Below are 22,631 nucleotides of genomic sequence, written 5' to 3' on the forward strand. Positions count from 1 at the left end.
TTGTTGTTGTTGGGTTTTTTTCAGTCGAAATGCAGTGATGCACCTTTGAGAATATGAAACTGAGACACTCACTGACTCAGTACTCACCATACACAAGTTGTAGTTTTCCAGCTGAAAGTTCACACTGACACTGCTCAAACACAACCTACCTAAACTCTTCAGAGTGTTCCCTACATTCATTGGTTGATATGGATACTTACATGATGCTTATCCTCTGTTAACTCTCTCCATACGAACGGCAAAAGAGACGACGTTAACAGCGTTTCACCCCAATGACCACCATCAAAATATTGCAAGCGGAAGGCTCTTATACTGAAGAGGTGAATGTTGACAAAGAATACCACAATTCTGACGACGGAAGCTAAAGGTTGGGTCATTCAGACACCCACTGGACATCTGAGGTGTCTGTGTAGAGGAGAAGAGAGGACTGGCCGTACTGAGTGAGTTAAAGACCAAGCTCCTTGACAGACATTGAGTCAACAGGTTGTGCAACAGGTTGCCTTCCTGAGCAGAGCTGTCTGAGCTGCCTTTAGTTTCAGTTTCAGTTTCAGTAGCTCAAGGAGGCGTCACTGCGTTCGGACAAATCCATATATAGCTACACCACATCTGCCAAGCAGATGCCTGACCAGCAGCGTAACCCAACGCGCTTAGTCAGGCCTTGAGAAAAAAAAAAAGAGAAAAAAAAGATGAATAAATAATAGATAAGCTTACATAAATAAATAAATAAATAATAATTATGATATAAAAAAAAAGGTTGTAGTAATGATAATAATAATAAAATAATAATAATAATAAATAAATAAATAAGATAACAATGATGATAAATAAGCAAATAAATGTAAAACATGAAGACACACATTCACACATACCCCCACACATGCACAACAGATATAGCACCAAACATGCAGTTTCACAGATATGAAAGCACAGTCAAATACATATAAACGTACATGAGCTCCAACACACACACACACACACTTTAGGTGCTCAATCATTCCCAGAGAATAATTTCCTGTGGATCTCAATCTACTCAGCATGGTGTAGTCTGGCAGGAGGAGACCACCAGAAGAGATGCTGACTCATGAGCTGGACAGGCGATAACAAGAGACTTGTATCAGTTATTGGTGTGAATTAGGTAAGTGAGCTGGTGACCAATATCGCTATCAGTTCAGGCATGTCACATACCGGCTGATAAAAACCTGGCCATGTAAGCGTTTGCCTGAAGGATTTAGTTGGGTCTTGTGACCTTAGGTTGAGTTGTGAGGACGGTGGATAGCTCTGTTTGTGTTCATCACGGTGTTTTGTTCCTCAAGACTGTCAGTTTATCTCTGTACATTCAGTTAATCTCTGTGCTTTGTTTCTGGTTTGTTCTTTTCGAGGGATATATATATATATATATACATATTTATAACTGAATTTTGGCACAACAGATTTAACTGTGTGTGAAACACGGTGGAGCTCTCCCAGTGATTTAATAAATTAAATCTTTCATTAATCAAAAACTTTTAAGAGGGTGGACATGAATGACGATAGCGGCAGGGGGAGTGATTCCGGGGGCGTGTCTGATTTGGTGGAACCGGCCAATCATAAGCGCTACCTTCAGCTGGTTCATGCCGCGTCTTTGTCGGATGAGGATGGGGGTGGGTGGAGAGAGAGAGAGGGAGTTGTTTTCTTTTTTTTCTTTTTTTCCTTTTGTTCTTCTCTGTCTTTGTCTGTCTGTCTCTGTTTCTCTCTCCTTTTTTTTTTTTTTTTTTTTTTTTTTTTTTTTGCGTGGGTTTTTTTTTTCCTTCTTTTTTTCTGTCTTTTATCTTGCCTTTATTCCATTTATGTTTTATTTCTTTTTTCCTTTCTTTCTTGCTAACATTTATGTTGCCCTCAGCCCTCTTCAATTATAGCTCCCATTATGGTTTCTGTTCAGCTTGTTGTATTGTTTTTATTGGCTTTGTTATTCAACTTATTGATGTTGATATCATTTTGTTTTGTGGTAATAATAGCTTCTGCTGCTGTTTCTTCTCTTCAGAAAATGTGAGTGTGTGTGTGTGTGGGTGTTTGGAGATATATTTATATATATAGATAGATAGATAGATATAGTGTGTGTGTGTGTGTGTGTTCTGGGTTTTGTTTTTGTTTTTTTCTCCTTTTCCTCTTCTTTTTTTTATCTCCTTTTCCTCTTCTTTTTTTTTTTAAATATATTTTTTTTAAATAATTCCTTTCCTTTTGTTGTCATTTCTTCTTGTTACTTTTCTTTTTGTTCCCCGGTTCTATGTTGCATAATCCAGTCTATCCCTTGATGGGTTTTTTTTCTTCTTTTTTTTGTTTTGTTTTGTTGTTGTTTTGTTGTTTTTCTTTTTTTAACCTTTCGGCCCTGACCACCACTTTACCAGTGGTGGGGAGGGGTGGCATAATGCCTGGCCACCAGTTGAGCGGTGCGTAAACACTTGTGTTATGTTTTGCTATTGATTGACTTATATTGAACTGGAAGAGCCAATCAGAAAAACCGTAATATTCTGACGTCAGTGAACGTAGTACCAACATTGCCGCGCCTTTTCACTGTGTTTTGTGCATGTGCTTTGGATAAAAATCGATTTCTACCATGAAGCGTGCAGAGTCTCAACCTGACACGCCTCCTTTGAACAACTGATTCTGCATACTCAGATTCATTTTCAACATCACTATCTGTAGCAAAATCATCCGATTCAAATTCCACCTCACTATCAGAGTAATCATTGTCATACTCTACTTCCGATAAATCATCAAGCATATCAATTACTTGCTGTGTTGTGTATACTTGTTTTCTCGCACGTTTTGTCCCTGATTTCTGCCCTGACGGGCCAGGTTGAGACTGCACGCTTCAAGTGTTTACGCACCGCTCAACCGGTGGCTGGGCATTATGTCATTTTTCTCTGCCACCGGTAAAGCGGTGGTCAGAGCTCAAAGGGTTTAATACCAATTATTTGCAAATTTTGGCTCAGGAGCTCAGGCAGAAGAGTTAAAATTGCTCAGGAACTCAGGGCTCAAAGGGTTAAGAAATTATTATAATCTTTTTTTAAAATTGTTACTTAGTTTATCTTCTTTCTTTTTTTGTCAGATGAGCACAGCTATGACCTGTCCAGCCCCACCTCTCCAGACTTCAACGACAGCGCCTCGGCGGAGCAGGCCGTGCCTCTGGCCGATGATCCGGCCGAAAGGGAGAAGCAGATCAACGAGTGGACAGAAGAGTTAGAGAAGGTAATGGGGCATGTCGGCACAGCAGCCCATTTTTTTGTTGTTTGTTTGGGGGGGGGTTTTGTGTGTGTTCGTGGGCTGCAACTCCCATGACACACTTATATGCATGAGTGGGTTTTTTTTTACATGCATGGTCAGTCTTAACCCCCACCATGTAGGCATCCATACTCCGTTTTCAGGTGTGTGCGTGCTGCCAGGTATGTTCTTGTTTCCACGACCCACCAAACGCTGACATGGATTACGGGATCTTTGACGTGGGTGTTTGAACTTTGATGTTTGATCTTCTGCCAAAGATAGGCGTTATGTAAGTGACAATAATATTGATGATAATAATGATGTTGAGAGCTTTGAGTTTGATTCAGGCGCTATATAAGTATGTATGATAGTCAGTCATGTCCGACTATGACCATCAGAACAGCAGAAGAGATAACTGCTGTCCTGACTATAACTGTATTAGGGCTAGAATTTGATGACAGTGGAGCGTCTTGCCCAGGTTACATCCCCACTCTCTCAGCCAAGAGGGCTTTAGGACAGTCGGCGTTGGGATGGTCGCCAAAATGCCCAACTAGCCCCCAAGGCTGCAGCACTAAGAGCCAGAGCAACCTTGCATCCTAGTTTTGAGTCACAGTCCTTCACAAAAGACCATGCTGAAAAGGATTCCCCATTGCAGTGGAGAAACCATTGTTTAATTACACATACTTAACCGTGACCCAACTAGTGCAGACTCCGGCAGGGGTCTGACATTCCTGTCCTGTGCAAACTACTATCCGCCTATGCGGAGAAAATGAAACTACGGCCGATAACCTCCCGGAAGTAGGTAACCTCCCCTTTGTCCTGCTGGCTAGCGCCCTCTTTTGACGGCAGCCATTATGACTCCTGTCCTGTGCTCCCCATACGGCTAAGTTTTTTTTCCTATTTTCTGTCTGTCTGTCGGTTCTCTGGCGTTCTTGTTTTTTGTCAAATTTTGTCTCGAACCAGGTCACATAATTATATGGTTCGATTGGGATATCGGGCTAAACCATTGATAATACAACTCTCACTTTGCTGTTGGCCCAACCGAAGTGCATGGTGTTGTTTCCCCAAAGGGTTTTATGCTGTAATCCCTTGTTGAGACTGTGGGCATGGGGAAAGGGATAGAGGAGGTCGACTCGGGTACTGCCGACTGGCAGAGCCGAGAAATCGCGGATCGCGTCGAGTCCGTTTGCTGTTCGAAATTAGAAATATGAATGGTACCACTGACCTGTGTTTGGGGTAACAAACCTCTAGAAGTCGCCGGAGGAGGCGTAGTGGGTAGTGGGGGTCTGGAGTCGACCGGAGGTAGCGGAGGAAGTGGAGGTGGCGTGGGGTTGGCGTTGTTGAGAGAGCCAGAGGTAGAGGGCCCAGACTGATCGCGAATCGATCGCGATCGTGCCTTAATTTTAGCCTGATCTCCCAATCAAGCTACATAATTGTGCGACCTGTTTGAAGACATAATTGGACACAAAACAGAAATGCCAAAGAATCGATAGATAGAAAATGCGAAAAAAACTTTGCCATATGAAGTGCACAGGAAAGAGGGCGCTAGCCAGGGGGACAAAGGGGAGGTTACCTACTTCCGGGAGGTTATCAGCTGTAGTACTTTAGTTTTCTCCGCATAGGCGGATAGTAGTTTGCACAGGACAGGAATGTCATACCCCTGCCAGAGTCTGCACTAGTTGGGTCACGGTAAGTATGTTATTTAAACGTAATTTTAGATAGAAAATTTCCTATAATGATAATGTTGAAAGCTTGGAGATTAGTCTCTGACGGAAAACAGGTACTGTATAGATTTGAACAATAACAATAGTGATGCTTATTTTGAACTCTAGAGAGTCTGGTCTCTGATCAAAGTCAGTATAACAAGTTACATTACTAACGATGCTGATAATAATGACAATGTTCAGTGCTTTGACTTTGGTATCAAACCAGAGATGGGCATTGTATAGGTCCTTCTCTCCCCAAACCATCTTCATGTGTGTGCGTCGATGTGTTTGTGTGAGGGTTGGGGTGCTGGGGTGAGGTGGGAGGTGTGTGTGGGAGTCGGAATTGGTTGTCACACTTTTTTTTATATTAATTTTAGTGAGTATCTTGATATTTTATGATGTGGTTCAGGTGAAGGAGCTGTGTGAGTCGTAATTTTAGTGAGTTTTGTATCTTAACACCTTACTAATACAATGGGAGTGAGTTGAGAGAGCTGTATGAGTCATGAGTAATGTTACACTGTTTTTTTTAAGTGGTAAGGGAGTTGTATCTAATCTTCTTTTTCTTTTTTTTTTTCTTAATTATATCCCTGCTTTTTATCTATGATAAGTGTTTGTTTGTATTTTGTATTTGTATTTCTTTTTATCACAACAGATTTCTCTGTGTGAAATTCAGGCTGCTCTCCCCCAGGGAGAGCGTGTCGCTATTCTGCAGCGGCGCTGCGCCACCCGTTTTTTTGTATTTTTTCCTGCGTGCAGTTTTATTTGTTTTTTCATATCAAAGTGGATTTTTCCACAGAATTTTGCCAGGAACAACCCGTCTTTTCACTGTTAGCCGCGCGAAATTTGGCCAAACAGAGCAAACCATAGGCCTAGTTTGCATCAGTTTGACATGGTAAGTATATGTAAACACCAAACATGGAGTATAATACAAACTCCTCCTTTTGTTGCCATGGGTTCTTTTACGTGCACTAAGTGCATACTGCACACAGGACCTCGGTTTATCGTCTCATCCGATTGACTAGCATCCAGACCACCACTCAGTGTCTAGTGGAGGGGGAGAAAATATCAGCGGATGAGCCGGGATTCGAACCAGTGCGCTCAGATTCTCTCGTTTCCCAGGCGGACGTGTTGGCTCTAAGCCATCACTCCACATATTGTTAAAGGCACTTGGAGCTGCAGGGTAAGCGCTATACAAACGTACATTATAATTATTATTATTATTATTGTACTTAATAATAATGGGAACAACAATAACGTTCAGTGCTTACAGTTTAGTCTTTGACCAAAGATAAGCGCTATATATATACGTTCGAATAACAGTAATGATGATTACAATGTTCAGTGCTTAGAGTTTGGTCTCAAAGCAGGGATAGGCGCTGTATACATGAATAATAATAATGATTATGACAATAAAGTTGAGCGCTTACAGTTTGGTCTGACTAAAGATAGGCCCTATATATACATCCAAATAACACCAACGATGATAAGTTTATGATAATAACGATAATGTTGAGCACTTGCAGTCTTGGTCTTTGCCCAAAGGTAGGCGCTGTATAGACATTCAAATGATAGCAGTTGCAGTGATTATTATAACGAGAACGTTTGCCCTCCTCTGATGAACAGGTGGAAGGGGAGATAACGATGCTGCGACAGGTGCTGGGAACCAAGGTGCGGCGAGCCGGCGAGCTGAAGCACTTTTTGGGAATCACACCGTTCCAGGAGTTCAAGCACGATCTGCAGACTGGCATCAACCACATCAAGGAGTCGCCCACGTACGTAGGAGTGGGGGTTGGGGGGGGGGGGGGGGAGGAGGGGAGTGGGGGGGGGGGGGGGGAGAGGGGGGGGGGGGTGAAGGAAAGTTTTTCGTTTCTAGTGGATTTTTGTTTCTGCTTCTTTCTTTCTTTCTTTCCTCTTGTTCTTGTTCTTTTTCTTCTTCTTCTTCTTCTTCTTCTTCTCCTATTTGTTCTTATTCTTGGTTCTTGTTCTTCTCTTTTCCTCCTCCTTCTTCTTTTTTTCTTTTCCTTCTTCATCTTCTTTTCTTCTCCTTTCTGTTATTCTTCTTTTTCTTCTTCTTCTTCTTCTTCTTCTCCTTCTTCTTCTTCTTCTTCTTCTTCTTCTCCTTGTTCTTCTTCATCTTCTTTTCCTCCTCCTCCTCCTCCTCCTCCTCCTCCTTCTTCTTCCTCCTCCTCCTCCTCCTCATTCTCCTTCTTCTCCTACTTCTTCTTCTTCTTCTCCTCCTCCTCCTCCTGCATTTGTGGCTGCAACCCTCGCATTCACTTATTGTATACCTGAGTGATGGCCTAGAGGTAGCCCGTCCGCCTGGGAAGTGAGAGAATCTGAGCGCGCTGGTTCGAATCACGGCTCAGCCGCCGATATTTTCTCCCCCTCCACTAGACCTTGAGTGGTGGTCTGGACACTAGTCATTCGGATGAGACGATAAACCGAGGTCCCGTGTGCAGCATGCACTTAGCACACGTAAAAGAACCCATGGCAACAAAAGGGTTGTTCCTGGCAAAATTCTGTAGAAAAAATCCACTTTGATAGGAAAAACAAATAAAACTGCACGCAGGAAAAAATACAAAAAAAAAAAAAAAAAAAAAAAAAGGGTGGCGCTGTAATATAGCGACGCACTCTCCCTGGGGAGAGCAGCCCGAATTTCACACAGAGAAATCTGTTGTGATAAAAAGAAATACAAATACAAATACAGATACCTGTACAAACGGGGCTTTTTCACGGGCATGACCGTTTTTACCCCTGCAGTGTAGGCAGTTGTGGACTTGTACACCTCTTTTCAAGGGCGAGCCTGCTGGGTATGTTCCTGTTTCCGTGACCCCACCCAGCACTGACATGGATAATAGGATTTTTACTTAATAATAATAATAATAATAATAATAATAATGACGGTATTTATATAGCGCTGAATCTTGTGCACAGACAAATCAAAGCGCTTTCGCACCAGTCGTTCACACGCATGCATAACTCTAAAACTGTAGGAACTAAAAGACAAGGAAGAGGCAGGGAAGGGAAGGCTGTTTTGGGAAGAGGTGGGTTTTAATAAGGCCGGACTTGAAAAGAGCTAGAGTGTGGAGACTTGACGAAGCGAAAGAGGAAGTTCATTCAATTGCAAGGTCCAGAGACAGAGAAAGAACGGTGGACAACAGTCGAGTGTTTGAATTTTATTTGTGTGAATTTGATCTTTTGCACGCACACACAATGACACATATATGTAGGCACTCTTCTCTGCTCCCCCCCCCCCCCCCCCCGGCCCCCCGCCCCACCCCCACTTGCTCTCACACACAGTTGACACTTTTTTTGCGCACGCACACACATTTCACACACATACATACACACTCACACTCACTCTCTCTCACACACACACACACACACAAACACACGGTCTCTCTCTCTCTCTCTCTCTCTCTCTTTCTCTCTCTCTGTGAAAAAAAAAAATTGTTTGGTACTTACTGTTGAACTTGCCATATGCATAGGGTGTGCGTGTGAGCATATGTACGCACGTTTGTGGGTGTGAAATGCTTCCATTTTCACTAGATTTCACAACGCTATTCCTAAAAAAAAAAAAACCTGCTTTTTTAATTCGTCATTAGTTTAGATGTTGGAGTGTGTATTGCGCTTAGTTGGTATGGCTGTATTATAGTATACATACCGTAATCTACCTTGTAAGCACCCAATATCTAGTAAATGCACACACCCGCTGTTTGTGATTGAAAACTCCACAAGGTAAATGCCTTGTAAGTGCCCACCTCCCACTTAAAAAAAAAAAGCAAAAAAAAAAGCCGTGAAATGATGATAGACCTGTTTGCTGTTTGTGATCTTGTCGCTTTACAAGATGCTGCTGTGCGGCACGTACTTCACGCACTGAAAAAGAACCCATGGCAACGAGAGTGTTGTCCTCTGGCAAAATTCTGTAGGAGAATCTCACTCTGATAGGTACACAGATATTATATCAACACTTTCAAGCATGCACTCAAGGCCTGACTAAGCACGTTGTGTTACGCTGCTGGTCAGGCATCTTTCCTAGCAGATGCGGTGTAGCGCATATGGAGTTGTCTGAACGCAGTGATGCCTCCTTGAGAAACCTGAAAGTGCTTTACAGATCATTCATTGCAGGTTTGAGACCTTGAGATACAGAATAGTACGTCTGCACGAGATGTTGATGTGTCATTGAAAAGCCTGCATGCCCCAGACGTGTGCAGTCATGAATAAGGCAGAGTCGTGTTTCAGTTTCCACTAGCGTTTTGCTTCAGCTAAGCAGTTTGCAAGGAACAGCAGTTCTGGCTGAGGACAGTGGCAGAATGGTTAACTCACTCCAGACGACAGAACGCTACAGCGTTCCTGACGTAAGGTAGCGTTCCGGACGATGGAACGCTATAGCGGTTTCGACAATTGAAAATTTGTCCACGTTTTCCTCATGGGGTAGCATAACAATGGCAGCTACACCGGGCATTGCGAACGTGTCAAGGGTCGAATGGAAAGTTTCTTCATGAGATTCCGTAACAACACACTCCACAGCGAGCCAGCGAGTTCAGGACCCCCACACGACAAGCTAATCTGCATATGTATCGAAAATGGCGTCACAGGCGATACAAGTGAAAATTTTTGGAGCAAACTAGGTCATGACAGCTGCTTTTACCGCAGTTGAAGTGATTGAAATGCTTCAGACTGAAAGTTTGGACATTGACGAGGATGATGAAGACGTTGAATAAAGTATCTGCAGTGAAGAAAGCTACTGGCAAGTAGGTACTGATTGTGATTCAGCTTCTGAGAGCAGTGAAGAGGGAGGGGGGGTGGGCGTTCACACGACCTGAGGAGAGGGGTCAGTGGGTCAAGTACAGCGAGTTTCATTCAGTCACTTTATGTTTTGTATTTTTTGTGATTTTTTTTTCCTAACCCTAACAAATGGGTCATCTGTAGGGGGAAAAGCAAAGGAGAGAACTATTCGTCCGGAGTGAGTTAAGCAACTTAACTTGCTGATAGTAATACAGAGTCCCTGAGGGTGTGGGTTCGAAAGTTTGACTTGGAAAATCAAACTGAGCGTCCGTCCGGTATTCAGATGAGACGATAACAGATTCTTCTTCTTCTGCGTTCACTCGTATGCACACGAGTGGGCTTTTACGTGTATGACCGTTTTTACCCCGCCATGTAGGCAGCCATACTCCGTTTTCGGGGGTGTGCATGCTGGGTATGTTCTTGCTTCCATAACCCACCGAACGCTGACATGGATTACAGGATCTTTAACGTGCGTGTTTGATCTTCTGCTTGCTTATGCACACGAAGGGGGTTGGTTCAGGCACTAGCAGGTCTGCACATATGTTGACCTGGGAGATGGGAAAAATCTCCACCCTTTACCCACCAGGCGCCGTCACCGTGATTCGAACCCGGGACCCTCAGATTGACAGTCCAACGATAACAGATAAACAGAGAACTTTGCGGCATGCGCTTGGTGTGCAGAAAAAGAACCGACGGCCAACAAAAATTGTTGTCCTCTGGCGAAACTCGGGGGGGAAAAGAACACACACAAAAAAGAAATCCACTCTGATAGGTACACTATAAAGCATGCACTCGAGGTAAACTAACTCACTCAGTACGGCCAGTCCTCTCTTCTCCTCTACACAGATCCCTCGGATGTCCTGTGGGTGTCTGAATGACCCAACCTTTAGCTTCCGTCGTCAGAATTGTGGTATTCTTCGTCAACATTCACCTCTTCAGTATAAGAGCCTTCCGCTTGCAATATTCTGATGATGGTAATTGGGGTGAAACGCTGTTGACGTCGTCTCTTTCGCCGTTCGTATGGAGAGAGCTAAAGCATGCACTCGAGGTACTCGAAGCCTGGCAAGCTTTTCTGGGTTATACTGCTGGCCAAGCTTCTGTCTAGCAGGTGTGGTGGTGGTGGTGGTGGTGTGGGGTATATATGGCCTTGCCCGAACACAGTGATCCCTCCTTGAGAAACTGCGACTGCGAGTGAAAAACATGCATGGAGTAAAGCACTCATCCAGCACTTTATGGTGCTGCGAAGTAAGGTAGTGGCTCCCTGCGTTAGGTAAATTAAATTACCCAGTAAATTTGTGTACCCATCCCCAATTTATTAATTAAGGGTGACGTTTTTGTGCTAAGAGCGGTTCCGGTGCCTTACAAGGTAGTCTCTACGGTACTCGGTAGTATCTCGCTTCTTTCAGCAAACTGACTGCTTTAACTTCCATGAAAAATATGTCTTTACAGCTTGTATATATATATATATATATATATATATATATATATATATATATATATATATACCATTCTGTGCTGTGCAGCTGTGAATAATGTATCAGTTTATATATTATTTATCTATGTGTGTATGGATTTATATATATATATATATGCATATTCATTTGGGATTTGTGTGTGTGTGAGTGTATGTGTGTGCTTCAAAGGATTACCAGAGTGACTGTATTAACAGAAGCAGTTGATTATTATAATAATAGATTAATACTTATTATGATGGTAATAATAATTCATATTCCACAATGCACTCTGTGAGTAAGTTCGTGTGGTTCAGAGGATTATCGCAGTGACTGTATTAATAATACAACAGAAGCTGTTAACTATTTTGATGATACCAATAATGCCTATATATTTGTAATGCACTACCAGTTAATGACAATGATGATAGTGTCAATGATGATAATGCATAACAAGAATTTTCATCCCTAAAAGTTGCTCACTTCATGAAGTGGCCGGGTTTTCACTCAGCTGCCCATTTCATGACATGAGCTCGATGTTTGCTCATTTCGTGAAATGGCCAGTTTCATAGATTGGATGGAACACGTACATATTCATGATGAACTCTGCCCCCTCAGAACAAGACAAAAAGAAGAGGATGGTGAGTGAAATAAAATCAAAATGAGAAGACGAAGAATCAAAGCGGAGTGATGGCCCAGAGGTAACGCGTCTGCATAGAAAGCAAGAGAATCTTGAGCGTGCCGGTTAGAATCATGGCTCAGTCGCCAGTATTTTTCTCCCCCTCCACTAGACCTTGAGTGGTGGTGGTCTGGACGCTATAGTCATTCGGATGAGACGATGAACCGAGGTCCCGTGTGCGGCATGCACTTAGCGCACGTAAAAGAACCCATGGCAACAAAAGGGTTGTCCCTGGCAAAATTCTGTAGAAAAATCCACTTCGATAGGAAAAGATAATAAAAAAAATTTTAAAAAAATTTTTAAACTGCAGTCAGGAAAAAATATGAAAAAAAATGGGTGGCGCTCTCAGTGTAGCGACGCGCTCTCCCTGGGGAGAGCAGCCCAAATTTCACACAGGAAAATCTGTTGTGAGAAAAAAAAGAGTAATACAATACAATACAATACAATACAATACAATACAATACAATACAAGACGAAGAAAACAGGGGGAGATAGGGTTCAGCGATGTGCTGTTGATGCAGGTACCAGAAGACCAACGAGACTCTTCACGACTGGAACGAGAAGCTGACACACACCTCGGCGTAAGTAAAAAAACAAAAAAGCAAACCTGCATGCGATCCCTGACCCCACCGATTCCGATCTGAAACCCGCATGCAGCTCTGGATCGATCCAGCCAGCCCTTCCGTATCACCATCCCCCTCCCAGAATTGGGGGCGTTTTGTTTTCTGTAACCACCCCCCCCCACCCCCACCCCCATCCCCTCCCGCCCACTCCCCACCCCCTTCTCCCCCAGGCCTTCCAAAGCACGTTGGGTTACTCTGCTGGTCAGGCATCTGCTTGGCAGATGTGGTGTGAGCGTATATATATATACATGGATTTGTCCGAACGCAGTGATGCCTCCTTGTGAGTAACTGAGCTGAACTGAACTAAAAGTTGATGAGTAAGGATGGAGGTCTTCTTCTTCTTCTTCTTCTTCTTCATCATCATTCATGGGCTTCGATTCCCATGTTCAGTCATAAACACGAGTGGGCTTTCATGCGTATGACCGTTTTTACCCCCACGATGTAGGCAGCCCTATTTCGATTTCCAGGGGTGTGCATGCTGGGTATGCACTTGTTTCCATAAGCCACCAAATGCTGACATGGATTGCAGGATCTTTAATGTGTGTATTTGATCTTATATACTTGTTTCCATAACCCACCAAATGCTGACATGGATTGCAGGATCTTTAATGTGTGTATTTGATCTTATATACTTGTTTCCATAACCCACCAAATGCTGACATGGATTGCAGGATGTTTAACCTGCGTATTTGATCTTCTGCGTGCGTGCATGCGTATGCACACGATGAAGAGTGCACAAGCACTAGCAGGTCTGCACATATGTTGTATTTGTATTTGTATTTCTTTTTATCACAACCGATTTCTCTGTGTGAAATTCGGGCTGCTCTCCCCAGGGAGAGCGCGTCACTACACTACAGCGCCACCCATTTTTTTGGTATTTTTTCCTGCGTGCAGTTTTATTTGTTTTTCCTATCGAAGTGGATTTTTCTACAGAATTTTGCCAGGAACAACCCTTTTGTTGCCGTGGGTTCTTTTACGTGCGCTAAGTGCATGCTACACACGGGACCTCGGTTTATCGTCTCATCCGAATGACTAGCGTCCAGACCACCACTCAAGGTCTAGTGGAGGGGGAGAAAATATCGGCAGCTGAGCCGTGATTCGAACCAGCGTGCTCAGATTCTCTCTCGCTTTCTAGGCGATCTGGGAGATCATGAAAAACTCTCAAACCTTCTACCCACCAGGCGCCGTGACCGGGGATTTGAACCCGGGACCCTCAGATTGAAAGTCCAGCATGGTAACCTGATATGGTGGTCTGTTTAGCTTTCGGAGCTACTTTGACGAGGCTGCACTGAGCTCTCACAGTGTTTGCTGGTACCAGCCAGGCCTGAGAGATACAGACACCTGCAGTGTTGGTCGGGGAATTTTGATTCACTCTTAGTGAACAGATGTTCAGATGGGTTTTGAGGTTGTTGTTTTTTAATTATTATTATTATTTAGTTAGTTATTTTGTTAGGTTTTTTTTTGGTTTTTTTTTTTTTTGGTACAGCTTATAGTTGACTTCATCAAGTTTTTGCGCCTTATACATAGTAGTAGTAGTAGTTCTTTTTTTTTTTCTTTTTTTTTCTCAAGGCCTGACTAAGTGCGTTGAGTTAACGCTGCTGGTCAGGCATCTGCTTGGCAGACGTGGTGTAGCGTGTATATGGATGGATTTGTCCGAACGCAGTGACGCCTCCTTGAGCTACTGAAAAAAACTGACACTGAACGGATGTAAGATTGATGAACAGCTACAACTAACTGCTTGTAGTGACTGCTGCTTTTCATGTGGTGGCTGTGGGCAAGGGAGATGATTAGCTATAGCTGTGACTAACATGATGAGTAATAGGCAGAGATCAGGTTGGGTTCAGTAGACAATAGGTCATATGACCAGAAGAACATAAAATCAATAGGTCATTTTGAAAATCAATAGGTCAAATATCACCCGTCCCGGGCTTTTTCAAACTTTAATAATGCACAAATGAAAGGAAAATGTAATACATTGGCCATTCTGGTCATTCATTGACTGTACTTTCCGATGAGCTGCCTTCTTTAGCTGCGAAACTAAACAACGTTTTCTGGCCCTTTTCTATCCACGGCACCTTTTTAGGAGGCATTTTTCCGTTGTCAACCGGTCTGATTGTAAACTGAAAGCAGAAGTCTACTTTCAGTTTTCCCGGAACTGCACTCGGTTAATGCAAAAGTGGGAACACCAATTCTTCTCGCCGAAGCTCGCGAAAGGCAGCGATAAAGATTCGTTTCGGATTTCGTTTCGTCACGGATCCGTATTTTAATAAACCAGTTTATAGTCATTTCCTGTAGGAGCAGACGACAAAGCGATCGCGATCGTTAAAGAGAGAGAGAGAGAGATGGTTACTTGGTTGACCGACTGGTCATAAAAACAATAAGTCATGTGACCTGGCAACTTGAAAAACAATAGGTCATTTCAAAATTAAATGCGTCAATGACCGATGACCGATGTCGAACCTGATCCCTGAATAGGTCTTCTTCTTCTTCTTCTTCTGCGTTCGTGGGCTGCAACTCCCACGTTCCCTCGTATGCACACGAGTGGGCTTTTACGTGTATGACCCTTTTTACCCCGCCATGTAGGCAGCCATACTCCATTTCCCAGGGGGTGTGCATGCTGGGAATGTTCTTGTTTCCATAACCCACCGAACGCTGACATGGATTACAGGATCTTTAACGTGCGTATTTGATCTTCTGCTTGCGTATACACACGAAGGGGGTTCAGGCACTAGCAGGTCTGCACATATGTTGACCTGGGAGATCGTAAAAATCTCCACCCTTTACCCACCAGGCGCCGTCACCGTGATTCGAACCCGGGACCCTCAGATTGACAGTCCAACGCTTTAACCACTCGGCTATTGCGCCCGTCGAGTAATAGGTCAACCAGCTGAGTCTATGTACTACTGCTTGATGTTCTGTTATGCTGTGTTTTGGTCATTAGAACATAAATTAAAAAAACAACGCTTACTATCCATACTTGAGTAAGTGTGGTTGTTAGTATGTTGGGTAGTAGTTGTTTTTTTGGGGGGTGGGGTTGGGGGTGGTGGCTTTTTATTTCTTTTTTTTCTTTGCTTAGCTTTGATGCGGTAGTTTGAACGTGGCATATGTGAGTGCAAAGTTCTCTGTGTGTGTGTGTGTGTGTGTTTGAAGTCGATGCTATTTTTGCTTCTTTTTTACAAAAGATTTCAAACACATACTTGGATGATAGAACAGCTAAAAAAAAAAAAATTAAAAAAAAAAAAATCACCTAAACAAGAAACAAACAATGGTTAACCAGTGGCACATTCAGGAAACAAAGTCTTGGGTGACTGCTGTAATACCACCATCAGTGAATGCCACCATCATACTCCGTTTTGCAGCAGAAAACCTGTTGTCGTTTACTGTCAGCAGTTTGTTTTTTTGCTTAGCTGTGACGTGATAGTTTGAATGTGGCACATGTGTGTGTGTGTGTGTGTGTTTGAAATCTGTGCTATTTTTGTTTTGTTTTTTGCTGTTGTTTTTTCAGTGTTAACAGAGATTTCAAACACATACTTGCGATGATAGAAAAGCAAAAAAATAAAATTATAAAAAAAAGAAAGAAAGAAAAACCTTGAAAAGGAAAGAAAGATTGGTTAAGCAGTGGCATGTTCTGGAACCAGATTCTTGAGGACTGTAATAATACCACTGCCAGACATAAGGAAAGAAAGATTGGTTAAGCAGTGGCATATTCTGGAACCAGATTCTTGAGTGACTGTAATAATACCACTGTCAGACATAAGGAAAGAAAGATTGGTTAAGCAGTGGCATATTCTGGAACCAGATTCTTGAGTGACTGTAATGATACCACTGCCAGACATAAGGAAAGAAAGATTGGTTAAGCAGTGGCATATTCTGGAACCAGATTCTTGAGTGACTGTAATAATGATACCACTGTCAGACATAAGGAAAGAAAGATTGGTTAAGCAGTGGCATATTCTGGAACCAGATTCTTGAGTGACTGTAATAATACCACTGTCAGACATGTAACATTTTACCTGTATGACCGTTTTGTTTGTTTACCCTGCCATGTAGACAGCCATACTCTTGTTTTCGGGAGGTGTGGATGCTGGGTATGTCCTTGTTTCCATGACCCACTGAATGCTGACATGGATTGCAGGATCTTCAACATGCGTATTTGATCTTCTGCTGTCGTACACACACAAAGGGTGTGGACACTAAGCAGGTCTGTACATATGTTGACCTGGGAGATCAATCGGAAAAAAAATCGCCACCTTTTTTTTTTTTTACCCACCAGGCGCCATTACGGAAATTTGAACACAGGACTCTCTCATATTGAAAGTCCAACGCTTTAACCACTAGGCTATGAACGCCTGTCCTTACTCATCGGAGTTAATTGTCGGCAGTTACCAGAAGACCAGCGCTGTGGTGAAGACGGCGTCAGAAAAGACGACGACGGCACTGACGACGGTGGGGGCTGCCGTCAGCCGCAAACTGGGTGACATCAAGTGAGTGTGTGTGGGCGGTTGGGGTGTGTTTGTGTGTGGGTGTCTGTGGGTGTGTGAGTTGTGTTTGTGCATATGTGTGGATGGGTGTGTTCGTGCAGTGTGAGTGTTTGTGTTTGTTTGTGTGTGTATGTGTGTGAGAGAATGTTTATGTTTGTGGTGGGGAGATGGAGGCGTGTGAGTGTGTGTGTGTGTGAGTGTTTGTGTATATATCTGAGTGAGTGTATGTGTGTTTAAGGAGGGTTGGGGGGGGGGGGGGGGGGTTAATGTGTGTGTGTTGGGGGGGCGGGGTGGGGGGAGGGGTGAGTGTGTGTGTGTGTGGGGGGGGGGAAGGGGGGGGGTGTTTGTTTATATACTTATTATGTGTGTATATGGGTGGGTGATTGTGTGTGTGTGTGTGTTTATGTTTAAATGGTGTGTGTTTGAGTACAAATGCCTATGTGTACTCATGATAATTAATATGCACTTTCATTTGCATGTCAGTCAGAGTGTGTATATCGATGGAAACTTATATGCATCTCGGTGCTTTCATGCGTGGGATTTGCTAAAGAAAAAATTGGCGGCTGTGAATATGTGTAGTCTGAATTGTGTGTGTGTGTATGTGCACGTTTGTGTTATGTGCTTGGTGTGTGTACATGTAAGTATATATATGTTGTGTGTGTGTGTGTGTGTGTGTGTGTGTGTGTGTGTGTGTGCATTAGTTTTTATAAGTGCATGTCTGTGTGTTTCTTTTACATGCATGGTGAGTGTGTGTATGTGTGTGTGTGAATGGGTGTTGATCTGCATGTGTACATTTGTATATATTTGTGTGTGTGTGTGTGTGTGTGTGTATGTGTATGTACAGGTTTATGTATGTTTGTGTAATGTGCGTGAGCAGCTATCTGTATGTGTGTGTGTGTGTGTTGGCATCAGTCTGTGTGTGTGTGTTTGAGTGTTTGTTGGCGGCAGTGTGTGTGTGTTGACATCATCTGCGTGTGTGTATGTGCGTGTGTGTATGTATGTCTTTGAGTGTTTGTTGGCATCAGTCTGTCTGTGTGTGTGTGTGTGTGTGTGTGTGTGTTGGCATCAGTCTTTGAGTGTTTGTTGGCATCAGTCTGTGTGTTTGTATATGTGTGTGTGTGTGTGCATATATGTTTGTGTGTGTGTGTGTGTGTGTGTGTATGCGTGTATTGGCACCAGTCTGTGAGTGTGTGTTGCCATCAGTCTGTGTGTGTGTGTATGTGTGTGTGTGTGTGTGTATATTGGCATCAATCTGTGAGTGTGTGCTGGCATCAATCTGTATCTGTGTGTGTGTGTGTTTGCAGAAACTCACCAACATTCAAGTCCGTGGAGGAGAAGGTGGTGACATCTTACACCAGCGTGAAGGTGAGCATGTCCTGTCCCGTGCTGTCGTTTCATCATCATCATCATCATCATCATCATGATAATTATTACAATGATGATAATGGTTTCAATGTCCACGTTCAGTTTTCTCAAGGAGGCGATCAGTGAACTTGAGCAAATCTACGTACGCTACACCGCCGCATCTGCAAGGCAGATGTCTGACCAGCAGCGTAACCCAGGCCTTAAGTGCCTGCACATATATATATAGAAATATATACATTTGTATATCTATCAGGATGGATTTCGTTTGCAGAATTTTGCCAGAGGGCTTCTTCTTCTTCTTCTTCTTCTTCTTCTTCTGCGTTCGTGGGCTGCAACTCCCACGTTCACTCATATGTATACGAGTGGGCTTTGACGTGTATGACCGTTTTTAGCCCGCCATGTAGGCAGCCGCACTCCGCTTTCGGGGGGGGGTGTGCATGCTGGGTATGTTCTTGTTTTCCATATTCCACCGAACGCTGACATGGATTACAGGATCTTTAACCGTGCATATTTGATCTTCTGCTTGTGTATACACACGCAGAAAGGGGGGTTCAGGCACTAAGCGGGTCTGCAACATACGTTGACACTGGGAGATTAAGGAAAAAAAAATCTCCACCCTTTACCCACCAGGCGCCGTCACCGAGATTCGAACCCAGGACCCTCAGATTGAAAGTCTCAGCGCTTTATTATCCACTCGGCTGTTGGCGCCCGTCGACATGCCGGAGGATGACACTTCTTGTTGTTGTTGGCTCCAAGCAGAGCGCCAAGCGCGTGCTGCGCACGGGACCTGTGTGTTTTATCGTCTCATCCGAGTGACCAGAGGCTCAGTTTGGTTTTCCGGTCAAACTTGGGGAGAAAGGGCGAGAGATGCAAGGATTCGAACCCTAACACACTAACACACACAGAGCTGACTGTGGGAGTTTTGGTTTTCTTTGTGGAATTGTCAGAACCCCAGTATCAGCAGAATCTCTGTGTGTGTGTGTGTGTCTAAATGTGGCATTTTGGATACCTTAAGAAGGATCTGTGTGACCTGTAAATGTGATGAATTTTGGTTTCATTCTCTCTCTCTCTCTCTCTCTCTCTCTCTCTCTCTCTCTCTCTCTCTCTCTCTCTCTCTCTCTCTCTCCCACCCTCTCTCTCTTCCCCGTCTCTCTCTCTCTCGCACGCGCCCGTTTGCTCTCTCTCCAAAATGTCGCATTTGCATATGGATCCTTTTTTTGTTACCTTTCATTTTGTTCCTCTCTCTCTCACTCTCTCCCTCCCTCCCTCCCTCCCTCCCTCCCTCTCTCTCACCCTCCCTCTCTCTCTCACTCTCTCTCACTCACCCTCTCACTCACTCCCTCTCTCTCTCTCACTCCCACCTTCCCTCCCTCTCTCTCTCTCACTCCCTCTCTCCCACCCTCCCTCCCTCTCTCTCCCTCCCCTTCTCTCTCTCCCCCCTCTCTTCCTCCCTCCCTCCCTCTCTCTCTCTCTCTCTCTCTCCCTTCCTCACTCTCTCTCCCCTCCCTTTTTCTCTCTCTCTCCTTCCCTCTCCCTCTCTCTCTCCCTCTCTCTTTCCCCCTCTCTCTCCCCCACTCTCTCTCCCTCCCTCTCTCCCTCTCTCTCCACCACTCTCTCTCCCTCTCTCTCTCCCTCGCTCTCTCTTCCCTCCCTTTTTCTCTCTTCTTCCCTCTCTCTCCCTCTCTCCCCTCCCTCTCTCTCTCCCCCTCCCTCTCTCCCCCTCTCTTTCCCCCCCTCTTTCTCTCCCCCCTCTCTCTCTCGCCCTCTCTCTCTCTTTCTCACCCCCCCTCTCTCTCTCACTCCCCCCTCTCTCTCTCCCCTCTCTCTCTCCCCCTCTTTCTCTCTTTCCATCTCTCTACCCCTCTCTCTCTCCCCCCTCTCTCTCTCCCCCTCTTTCTCTCTCCCTCTCTCTCCCCCCTCTCTCCCCCTCTTTCTCTCTCTTTCCCCCTCTCTCCCCCTCTCTCTCCCCCTCTTTCTCTCCCTATCTCCCTCTCTCTCCCCCCTCTTTCTCTCTCTCTCTCTCCCTCTCTCACCCCCCTCTCTCTCTTCTCTCCCTATCTCTTCAAAGTATTGCATTTTTGTATGTGTTGATCCCCTTTGAGAAAGAGCTGTGACCTATGATTATAATGAATAGAATTTTTTTATTTCATTTGATTCTCTCTCTGTCCCCCTCTCTCTCTCCCCCTCTTTCTCTCTCTCCCTCTCTCTCCCTCTCTCGCCCCCTCTCTCTCTCCCCTCTCTCTCTCTCTCTCTCTCTCTCTCTCTCTCTGTCTCTCTCTCTCTCTCTCTCTCTCGCCCCCTCTTTCTCTCTCTTTCCCCCTCTCTCTCACCCCGCTCTCCCCGTCTTTCTCTCTCCCCCTCTTTCTCTCTCCCCCCTCACTCTCTCTCTCCCTCTCTCGCCCCCTCTCTCTCCCCCCTCTCTCTCTCTGTCCCCCTCTCTCTCTGTCCCCCACTCTCTCTCTTTCTCTGCGTGTCTCTCAGGTGCGTGTGTGTGGGTATGGGTATGCACACAAGCGCTGTCTCTCCTAAATGTCACATTTGCATTTGGACTGCCATCAGAAGAATCTGCAACATTATTATTATTTATATAGTTATTTTTATATTGGGAATAAAAAATTTTTGTTTCATTTCCTTTCTCTCTCTCTCTGTGTCTCTTGTCTCTGTCTCTCTCTCTTTCTCTCTCTTTGCAAAATATGGTGTGCTTGTTCCTAGTTCACAAACCTCTTCAAATGGGGCTTTGGCCATACTGAATACAATTCTGATTCTGATTCTCTCTCTCTCTCTCTCTCTCTCTCTCTCTCTCTCTCTCTCTCTCTCTCTCTCCCCTCCCCATCTCTCTCTCTCTCTTCCCTCCCCCACCCCCTCTCTCTCTCTCTCTCTCTTTCTCTCTCTCCCCCCTCCCCATCTCTCTTTCTCTCCCCCCCTCCCCATCTCTCTCTCTCTCTCTCTTCCCTCCCCCACACCCCCCCTCTCCCTCTCTCTCTCTCTCTCTCTGTTGCATTTTAAATTTTATTCATATGGCTTCCCATCAAAATAGGCTGTGATCTGAATGATGAATAGACTTTTTTTTCTTTTTTTTTTTTGCCTTTCACTTTGTTTCTCTTTCTGTGTGTGTGTGTGTGTGTCTCTCTCTCTCTCTCTCTCTCTCTCTCTCTCTCTGTCTGTCTCTTTCTAAATGTCGCGTATGTGTATGTATCCCCTTTGGACAGGCGCTGTGACATGATATGAAGAGAATTTTTGTTCCATTTGATTTCTCTCTCTCTCTCTCTCTCTCTCTCTCTCTCTCTCGCTCTCTCTCACGATCCCGTTTAGGAGCTATGACGTATATGGTGAAGAGAATTTTTGTCTATATTTTCTTGTGCATTCTGTTAACGAAGTACTCGTACCTTATTTTTTGTGCGCATCATTTTCTAAAACATTTCCAATATAATGTGTCACCCCCCTTCAAATGGGGCCACGTCCTTTCTTGAATAAAACATCATTATCGTTATCTTGTGTATTTTTGTGGTCTCACACCAAACAAAGCTTGTCCTACTGTCATAATTCAGTGATCGGACTCAGTACAAAGTTTGACTGTACTGACTTTTTTGTAAGTTGTATCATCTCGGTGGTCTGTCACTCTTGCAGACTTCCGATTCTTGAGTTTTGGAAACTTTTTTTTTTAAGTTACCCACAGTCGGAGAATCTTTAAACCAAGGAATAGAAGTTTTGCGTTCGTTTCATTTCCATCTCTCTCTCTCTCTCTCTCTCTCTCTCTCTTTCTCTCTGGCTCTCTCTCAACCCCCCCTCATCATCCCCCTCCTCCTTCATTCTTCTCACCACCACCCACTCCCCCACCCCCCCTCTTCCAGCCACCTCAACCCCACCCCCCATCCCACCCCACCCCACCCCCCGTACGCCCTCGTCCTCCTCAACACCCCAACCCCATCTCTCACTCACTCCCCCTTCCCCCTCATCATCCTCTTCCCCCTTCCCACCATTCCCCACCTCCACCCCCACCTCCTAGCCCCCCCCCCCCGCCCCCCCCAACATCCTTCTCTCTCCTTCACCCCCCTCATCCCTCATCATCATCATCGTTCCCCAAGCCCCTTCCCCCTCATCCTCCTCATCACCCAACCCCTTCCCAAATTAGGCATAAAAGTAGGAAAAATTCAGTTCTTTCCAGTCATCTTGTTCAGAACAATGTTGCACCTCTGGGATGGGCACAAAAAAATTTTAAAAAATGAAGCCTAATTATATACAAACTGCATTTACTGTTATATTTTTTTGTATTCTCTAAACTTGGCACTTTGATCTGA

General features: G+C 44.4%; 1 protein-coding gene across 1 annotated transcript in view; it reads left to right on the forward strand.

Annotated features, from left to right (window-relative positions):
* Positions 1-22,631, forward strand: part of LOC143276994 (tumor protein D54-like) — a 38,275-nt gene that overhangs the window by 1,233 nt on the left and 14,411 nt on the right. Inside the window, exons 2-6 of the mRNA XM_076581700.1 lie at positions 3,089-3,228; positions 6,570-6,718; positions 12,386-12,445; positions 16,870-16,971; positions 18,273-18,333. Of these exons, the coding sequence (XP_076437815.1) occupies positions 3,089-3,228; positions 6,570-6,718; positions 12,386-12,445; positions 16,870-16,971; positions 18,273-18,333 (512 nt within the window). The remainder of the gene's footprint in view (positions 1-3,088; positions 3,229-6,569; positions 6,719-12,385; positions 12,446-16,869; positions 16,972-18,272; positions 18,334-22,631) is intronic.

Source organism: Babylonia areolata, chromosome 33, assembly GCF_041734735.1.
Source record: "Babylonia areolata isolate BAREFJ2019XMU chromosome 33, ASM4173473v1, whole genome shotgun sequence".
NCBI classification, from domain to species: Eukaryota; Metazoa; Mollusca; class Gastropoda; order Neogastropoda; family Buccinidae; genus Babylonia; species Babylonia areolata.